Here is a 10010-nt window from a genome sequence, read left to right on the forward strand (position 1 = left end):
TAGCTAACCTAATGTATGAAAAATGAACAGCAGTACAACAATGGCACCGACAGTATCTGCAACATAAAATACATCACATCAGAACATTTCTCACAAGATCAAAACATCTAAGGCAGTCTTCAAAAGAGTGAACCCCGAGCTGGTTATTTGCTTTTAACCACCACACAATTTGAAACCTGATCTTGTCAAAAACCACTACCATTTCTATTACTTATTGACCTAAAATCTTGTCATTGAGATGTTCAATCTTTGTCGAGATTACCCAAAAGTGCCCCCACCACTGTAGACACTTCATCCAACTTATTGCACATTTACTCTTTGGCAATATCATTGCATACCAAGTTTAGATCAAGAATTTTCTTGGGAATTGGATCGGTTTTATAAAACAACATTGATTCTTGCAAGTTCTCCCTCACTGGAGTTTGGAAGATCGAGAGGATTGTGGTTATCAATATTATGATTGAGTTTATCTTTTTATGTGCTGGCTGAGAAGATTACTGGAATTCTTAAATTATTATTATTTCTAAAGTTTTTTTCTCGATCTTTTTCTATGCATAGTAGATTATCCGATGGATGAAGTATCCTGACCTCTCCCTATGCTACTACACAAAAAAAAAATGTGAACATGCAAGCTTCCTTAAGCAGAAACGGAGTTAGGTTCAATCATGATCTTGTAGAATTGTTGTGCATAAAATATTCATCAGAGCTCACTTTGCACCCTTAAAGTGAAATTTAGTGACAACTTCAGTAACAACGGATGCAATTTATCCCCATTTAGATACAGCATAGGGAATAACAAACTCCACTTAACATACCAAACTCCACAATCACACATATTACTTAACATATCAAACTCCACAACCACACATATTAAGAGAGAGAAAACAAACCTAAGGAAAAGGAAATTGCAAGCAATCTCCACGTCTAGGACTCCTCAAACGACTTCAAAGTTCAAACAACCAAGTCGGGCCACCACACAAACTACCAAGGGCTCGCTAACCTCACCCATTGCCGGACAACAATAATTTGATGTCCTTTATTTGAGCTACTAATAAGCTAGACACACCACACCGCCAGAGAGCAGGAGTAATCAAGGCATTGGAAGCCACTTCTGGCTAGGATTCCCAGTGAACGACCACAGGATTATTTGCCGAAGACTTGGATTGGATTCTTTCACGTCGATCACGTATCCGTTGTACAAATTCAAAATGGTGCCTTCGGTTGTAAACGACCAGCGTTGGCTAGCCCACCCGTTTTTACAATCGGCAATGGTGATAATCGCACCTTCGGAATGACCATTACTGGTGAGGCAGGCTTCTTCTTGGTTCTGCTGAGACCGTACAGAACCATCTGCATAGATAGCCCATTTTTGTTCTATCTTGTCAGTCGTACAATTCGCTAACCACACGTTGGTTGTGTCCGTTTCCATACAGAGATCCATAAACGAAATAATGGATGTCACGAAAGGTAGTGTATTATTGCTGGCGAGCCAGCCTTGACGGGAAGCATAGATGTTGGTCTCCACGGTGAGTGTCGTGCCACTATCCCCCGACGGTGCGGTCAAGACTAGTGCTGACCGAGGATTTATGATGGTTCCATTGTCCCATACTTCCCAAAGGGTGGCAGCAGTCTCGGCAGTGGTGCAATCATAGATCATCACATAGCTTCCTGCCTTATAACCATAGGTGGTCAAGCACTTGCCGTTAGATTGAATTGTCCCATCCCTTTTCAAAGTCCACAATTGATTCGCGTCCATATTAGATTTACACGGCGACAACTGTATCGGGTTTCCGTCGTTGTATAGTCCATCCCTCACATCGACGCATAGACCATTTCGACCGCTGATGCGTATCGTGGGCTCTGGATGTGCACAAGTATCGTCATCCTCGGCGACGACAGACCTTATAATAAGCGGAGAAAACTGAGATGCTTGGTTCTTGCATGCGAACACTATGAATGCCAGGTTTTTAATTATGCTTAACGTCACACTGTCCACATTGAACGTGCTATAGTCAGGTCTTTGTAATTGAACTGGGCCGGAAAAAACTCCTTGATTGGATTCCTGGATTGCAGTGGAGAGGGCTCCCCAGTTATTCTCGAGGCTGAGCATGCTAGCATCGGGGCGAAAGGCTCCGCCGCTTGCAATGCTTTGGCGCACCCGTTGCTCGATATATTTAAATCGCGCTCCCTCTGAAACCATCTGGATGCAAACTATAAGGGAACGAGCCAGGGTGCTCATCGGAACGTCGCCGGTCCTACCAACCGATGAGATGGCTTCGTCTAGTGCCCCGATCCCCAGGTCGATGTCCTCTCTGTTTCGGCCTGCAGATCTTTGAAGTTCGGTATAGCTACTACCGAATGCAAGCGTGCCTCGCTGCAGGCCTGGGAAAACATCAGTAGATCTAGCCCAAATAGCATCCGAGAAGAAGAAGGCCCAATCTCCCGTCCGATAACCCACCACATATGCAGTGGTGACATCTACTGCTAATGTGACAGATTCCGATGCCCAATTTGAGAGTTCCACGTAAACAAACCGCTGGGAATCGGGCACTGTGGATGGATCGCGTAACACTGGTATTGCATGACTCTCATATCCACTTGCCAATTGAGCTCTCAGAGCTTCCATAAACTGCGTGTAGCTTTCCCTGGTGGCATTTACGGTGGTGAGACTCACCGTGTTGTAGCGGAGTGTGTATTTATCTTCCACCGTTGACACGCATACCCAAGCTGCTCCAACTATGGCAGTCCACCAAACCCATGTTGCCACCGCTTTCCGCACTTCCATATTTCCTTTCATTAGCAACTGCAGAGAATTTTCGACTTTCACCCGTCAAAATAGATGAAGATGCTCAAATCCAGCTTACTAATAATCAATCAACCGAACTAGCAAAAAGATAAAAATATTTTGATTGAAAATTCTCGATGATAATTAAGACCCTAATATTATGTTCCATGAAAGGAAAATTCAAACAAAAAGGTTTTCTTCTTTTGGGGAGGGGGGGGGGGGATTTTCAATGTTCTTTTTTCTTTTTTAAAGAGACAACGAATTGTCTTGTTTATTCAGAAATGTTCTTATTTCCTAATCAAACAGATCAAAAATTGATGATTTTCAGTATTTAGATACAAAACATCATATATTTTACAAATATAAAATTTTTTGCTCAAATTAAATACACATAAAACGATGAGCTTTTTATTTTCACAAAATTTAACCAATTTCGATAGTTTTTAGAAAAATTTGAAAAACAAAATAGTTAGAAATCCATTTTGAGCAAAATCAAGTGAGAGTTTAGGGCTTTGAAAGTCGAATTTCTATGGTCAACTTTTTTGGATCATAGTCTCATCCTTGATTTGCACGAATTTTGAGATTTTTGATATAGAGATCAATTAAACAGTGCGAGGAGCATTTCATTGATTGTAGATAATTAATCTACAGGCAATTCGAAAGCGTGATTTCAAAATTTGAAAACTAGGCTTAAATAGCTATCCAACCATACAAAATTCCTTCAAAATAGATTTCCAATTAAAAGATATGGCTTTTGAAAAATTAATTTACAAAATTAACAAATTTTGTAATTTATTTCTTGAAAACTTGCTTTGGAAAATTTTGGAAATTTTCAAGTAAGGAAAAGCATTTTGAACTTTTTTAATTTTCTAGAAAATTGATTTTTGGAGTGTTTTGGAAAAAAGAAAAATATTTTTGATTTTTTCATTTTTGTAAGGAATAAAACATATTTTGGAATTCTTTAAAGAAATGAAAAATATTTTTTGGACATTTTTGGATTTTGAGAAACTTACTATGGAAATTCATTGTTTGGAATTGTTTAAAATTTGAAAATTTTGGGAAAAGAAAACATTTATTCTTGAAATTTATTTTTTGAAATTCTTGAATTTCTAAGAAAAGGAAAAGATTATTTTGGAATTTTCTTGAATATTTGGATTTTAAAAATTTATTTGGTGATTTCATTTTTGGGAATTTTGTTGAGAAATGGGAGAATATTTTTTGAATTTTTCTCAACATTTTCATAAAGGAAAGGAAAAATGTTTTGAAAATCCATTTTTTGTTTTGTAAATTCTTTTTTTTTAATTTTATTTTTTTTTGAAACAAAAGAAACACGTTGGAATGAATTTTCATGGAACGTTTATTGAAATTTTATGATAAAAATTTTCTAAGGAACCCTAAGTGTGCTCTTAGAAAATAAATTGTATTTGAAAATATGTGTTTCCTCTTTAATATTATTTTCATTGGTAAAAGGACGGAGTTCTCTTAAGCCACCACGAATCAATTATCCACCTTTTTATTATACGGAATATTAAAGAAAGGGTCCCCACCATACGGAATATTATTACAGAAAGAACCATTTATATCCCGACCCCTCTTTCCAAATTGGCTCCCTAAGCTAATCTAGCATATGACATTTATGTTGTAGATCCCATGTTTTGCCGCATCATTCGATTAGTCGTGACATGTGTAAGAGATCTCCAAGTTGTAACATAGAAGAAAAGAATGAAAATAACAAAATAACAGGAGGAAAGAAAATCTAGAAGCATGGGCTCTCTTTTATTTGCCCAACAGCTCCAAGAATTCAAGGCATTCTAAATCTGAAGGGTTTAAGTGTTTTACTGTTTTTTTTTTAATACATAAATTTAATTTTTAAAGTAACAAAGTTTTTTGATGATATAATAGAATTCTTTGTGACTGAATCTGCTTTTCATGATCAATTATTTTCCTTTTATCTTGGGTTGAATCAGCAGAATAATTCATCATCTACGTTAGATCTTTTTTTTTTTAATTGATTTAGACAATGATGCCATTGAAACAAAACTTGCAACCAAGACAAGGATGCCATCGAACTCCAAAAACAACTTCAAACTAGTGAATTGGATATAGAAAACAAAGGAAAGCACTAGATAATTTAAAACTCCAAGAGAATCACTAAGATATAGTGAGAAAAGTGAAAAAATTTAACTCACTCATAGAAAGAAAAGCAATTTATTCAAGAAAAATTAATCTAGACGAAAAGAGTAGGAAACTTCTGTGTGCGCGCGCGAGTGAGTGAGTGAGTGAGAGAGAGAGAGAGAGAGAGAGAGAGAGAGAGAGAGAGGAGGCTGACTTAATTGCTGTTTTCTGTAAGTGAAAGAGATCATTCTTTAGATTTTGTTTCTGCTATAATTTTATTTGATTTATTTTTCAGTTAATAATTTTGTTTGTGAATTAATAACATGGCAAACCGCACAACAATAGCAATTTATAATTATATTAATAATAATACTATTAATAATGCAATTGAACTTAATTAAAGAGATTAAATGCAAAGAGAAAACAAGAAATGCTCGCCTGATCGTGCAGAGGATCCGTGGAGATTTTTTAGAAAGAGGCAGGTTGCTCAAACAAAGAGGTGGGGATGGATGCTCTTATATAGCCAAAAGGAGAATGGCTCGACGGTGAAGATTGATTTGCCTAAAATGGAAGGTCAAGATTAATTAGATTGATCTAATATATGATGTTTGAAAATAATATTTGACCTATTAATTTTTGATGATACTGGGCATCCATTGGATTCGTTCACGTGATGGAGAAAAAATTATTTATTCATCTAAATTTAATTTTAAATTAAATATTTTTTAATAAAAATTAAGATTCTATGGTCACTTTCACAAAGTGAGAGATAGATACGCTTGGTTACCATTCTCTAACTCTTATTTATTTTAATCAAAAAAAATAGATTGATCCAATAACTATCCATAAATGGGCAAAAATAATCAAAGCCTTTTATTGATGCAACACCGCTGGCCAAAAGAGCAGCAAGACATGGCAGGTTCTGGATCAAGCCCTCTGGTATGTCCGGTACGACTGCTTAAAGTGCATGATAAAAATGTGATCCCGCTTTTTCCTAATATGTCACGTCGTTTGTCATACTGTCGACCGGAAAAGATGATTGGAAAATTTTTTTTTTATATTATTTTTTATAAATAATTTTTCAAACATCCCATTTGAAAAGTATCTTCTGCTCTGTCCCATAAATTAAAGATGTAGGCCCAACCCACGTGTTTGAGTTCACAATGGCCAAAATCATTTTTTCAAAGTGCGATTTTATTTTGATCTGACAATATCATACGATTTGAAATTATGAATTGAAATCGTGAGTTTAATATAAAATTACAATTTGAATCTATAATTTTTATTTTAAATTTAAATTTTAAAATTTAATTTAAATTTTCAGAAATCGTATGTTGAAAATATGATTTCATAAAGTTATGTTTCGAAAATTCGATATCACATTGAAATTATAGATTAAATCTATATTTCTCTTTATTTCAAATTACATGAAATCATGGATTAAATCCATATTTCTCTTTCTTTTTTTTGACTTATTTTGAAATCATGGATTTAACCCATGATTTCATTGACTATAAATCCCACCCAAACCCATGCTCCTTCCTACTGTATTTTCAAATTTTTTACTCCCTTTCAACCCAAAATTCTAGTCTTCACTCCCTTTCAATCCTAAATTTTAGTTCCCACTACCTTTCAACCCTAAATCCACGGCTTTAAGAAAAAGAGGTGCTAACTCGAAAGAAGAGAGAATTCGAGTAGAGAAAGAACAGCAACTGTCGTATAGGAATGAAGTAAATTTGTTTTTAAGTAATGAGTGTAGCAAAAATTTTTGGTTTAACTTTAGTCGAAGAAAAGTTTCGAGTGGTAGGATAGTCGATTTAAATAATTTTAATGAATTTAGAATTGAATTTTTATTCGAAAGAATAGATTGTCTATCTATAACTATGTTGAATAAGCCAACATATTCTACTCTAGTTAGATATTTTTATAGTAATTTTAGTTTTAATAGTTCAGTGAAAGGACAAAATATCAAATTTGACTATACTGTTCTCGATCAAATTTTGAATATTTCATCAGAGGGTGATAGATATTTTAATAGTACTTGCTGGAGTCATCGAGGTTTAGATTTTCATATTTGTATTCAAACTATTTTTGAGGATCACTCTTTAAGTCAGACCACTAAACCTAATGCACATCTGTTACCACTTGTAAATAGGTTAATTCATCATATTTTTATGTTTAATTTTCTTCCTATAGGAGGTCATAGAGATAATGTATCACATTTAGATATTTACCTCCTTAAAATGTTTCTTTCAGATGATAGAGTTAATTTGTCATATTTAATGATCCATTATATGAATAAATATTTTCTAAGTCCCAAAACTATTTTGCCCTATAGAGCTGTTATGATTGTTATATTTGAGGCCTTTGATGTCTCTATCACTGATGACGATGAAATTATTAAGTTAAGACTCACTAACACCTACAACCACTCATCTTTAAGGCATATAAGGTATATATCTACTAATAAGGTTTAGAGGCGTATGTCTGAGATACATGAAGAAGAAAGTGATAGTGAAGGAGAAGACCAGCTTGTCGACAGAAATCAATTTAGACATCTTACATAGTCCGATCAGTAGTCTTTTAATCTGCATTCGGCTCGAGTAGATGCATCAATTCATTCACAAAAAGATAATATGTTATTTCTACAAAAAACTCAAATCCATCACACATGTATAATAAAATCAAAAAAAATATATCATGTCCCACATGATGGCCGTCGCTTCCTCCTCACGGGTTGCTTTCAATGACCCCTAGGATGGGCTTCACTCGGGCCCTCATGCTCCTCGGTAGGATGCTCTATCTGTGTAACAGTCTCTTGTAGGACTCCCTCACTTGTATCGCCTCCTACATAATAGAAAACTCCTAGATAGTAGAAGTCATCTGCTGCATACTCAAATTGTGCGGTAGTCTCCTCAATGGACTGAAGCTAAGTCATATCCTTATGCATGTATGTGGCATCGAACATGTACATACTGAACATATAAAAATCTGGAATTGGGAATGGAGAGCCAGTAGGTCATCTATACATAAGGGGAGGTGCTCTTGACGATGATGGATGCATAAAAGGTAAAGGAGTGGATTCTGAGGTGCCATAGCCATGACCGTAGACATCTGTGGAGAAACAATCATGCTGGTTGACTGCATGGAGGATTGAACTGTATATCTCTTAGATGATATGTTCAGATGTAGACAGAATCTGGACAAGCAAGATCTTGAATCCGCATCAAGCTATCACTCTAGCAAAGATAATCAAATAATGTGATCGACGAACAATAATAACTGAAGTAAGGAGAAATAAGAAACTAAGATTAAATTCTTATCAGATAGTCAAATATTGCACTACTATGATAAATGAATCGATGAGTGATCCGATGGTACCACTCCATACAGGGATCATATGTTAAATATATATCCTAGAAGTCAGATTGACTAACATATGTACACTTTCTGAGACATAATCTTATAATTAAATTTTTGAAATGAATAAAATTGGGTTCCTTTTGTATTAATATTATGTATATTAATATGTATCCATGAATCGTCCAAGGAGCTGACCTGACAATGACACATTCTCAAGAGTTGAGAATTTGAGGTATGTGTCATTTGGGATCAATTTCTAAATGCTTCTGATTGATGGATTATCATGAGAACAGTGATTGATCTGGATAGATCGATACACAGATTGCTTCTCTTTTCAGATAGATAAGTCTCGAGTCTATAATATGAAGATATTAGAGTAAAAGTACAAGTACTTGATAGAGATCAAGAATACTGAGTATGATCAATATGAGAAGTCACTTGGATGGCTATCTACTTATCAGTAACTTACTCGATGTTGTAGTTGTGTAGATAATTCTTTGACCTATGGTGTCTCGACTGTTCACAGTAAGGTTGCTATAGTTTGACTGCACAATCGCTTGGTTATCTAATCATTCAGAACTTTTCAATATATGTTAGTTACAGTAGATCCATTATAGGAATAGAGTTGCACCTAGATGAGATATGCCGGCCCTGATAGATAGAGAGTGGTCCTATGCAGTTCATGAGATTGAGTCCTAAAGATCATAGCTATGATAGATGAATAATGGAAAGAGTTTTCATAAGATTTTATATGGATTTGAGTTGATTGAATCTGGCATATGATGGATAAATAGATTTCATGAGTTTTTTTTGACCAACGTCTTATCAGAACTCACGATAGAAGAATCGGACTACACAGTAACTGCAAATAGAGGTTCATTTTTAGTTCACTGGATTACCACTATATACTGCTACGTGCCACTTGTGGATTGTGAGATCAATGAGAATTATTTTGATAATCAATAATTCTTAATTGATTAAATTAGAAAGAGTTTCAGTCTATTGAAATGAGTTTTAATAATATTATTAATGAAGATCATAATGTCTTCCACTATCAGACATAATTGGACCTATAGGATCACACAACAAAGAGATTTGATCATAGATTGATCAATTAGGTTTGTGAAGTCTCAATTAGATTAGGATTTGATGAAATCCTATTGAGTTTAGGAGAGCCATACTAGTACATGGTTAAACCCAATCCTACTCAGATAGGACTCGCTATTGGATAGCATTTGACCAAGTCAAATGCTATTTAAATTCATCCTAAGAGTTATGGTGAATCAAAACTAATTTATGATGACTTAGAAAGAGGAGTCCTTCTGCTTTAAGGCTCTGAATAGTCAAAGCTTTGCCCATGTGGCGCCACCTAATAGTTAGGATGTGGAAAAATCAAAGGTCATTTGAATTTAAATCATTCGTAAAAGTTACAGTGATTTAATTCAAAATTTTGGTACCTTAAAGGAGGACTCCTTCTATTTTAAGGCTTTGAATGGTTAAAGCCTCATCCCTATTTGACACCATATTAGAATTCTTCTTCCTAGTTGGCATGTAAATTCATTGGATAAGATCCTATGGAGGTGTTGGGTGTGTGGATGAGATCCTTAGCACGACCTTGTTTTGGATAAGATCCAATTTGTGAGGCTGCCCTACCCCTTGTGGATAAGGATGAGAAGGGGCTCACATTCTCTCCTTGTGTGTGAAAGCTTGGAGGCCAAACCCCTCATTGGTGGCGTGTGTGCGCACA

At 35.3% G+C, this 10010-nt stretch overlaps 1 protein-coding gene across 1 annotated transcript; it reads right to left on the bottom strand.

Annotated features, from left to right (window-relative positions):
- Positions 1 to 826: 826 nt before the first annotated feature.
- Positions 827 to 2785, bottom strand: LOC105032548 (ricin-like). The gene has a single exon (XM_010907013.2). It carries the CDS (start codon positions 2783 to 2785, stop codon positions 1091 to 1093), a length of 1695 nt encoding a protein of 564 aa, XP_010905315.1. The 3' UTR covers positions 827 to 1090.
- Between the last annotated feature and the right edge of the window lie 7225 nt (positions 2786 to 10010).

Source organism: Elaeis guineensis, chromosome 12 (genome assembly GCF_000442705.2).
Source record: "Elaeis guineensis isolate ETL-2024a chromosome 12, EG11, whole genome shotgun sequence".
NCBI lineage: Eukaryota > Viridiplantae > Streptophyta > Magnoliopsida > Arecales > Arecaceae > Elaeis > Elaeis guineensis.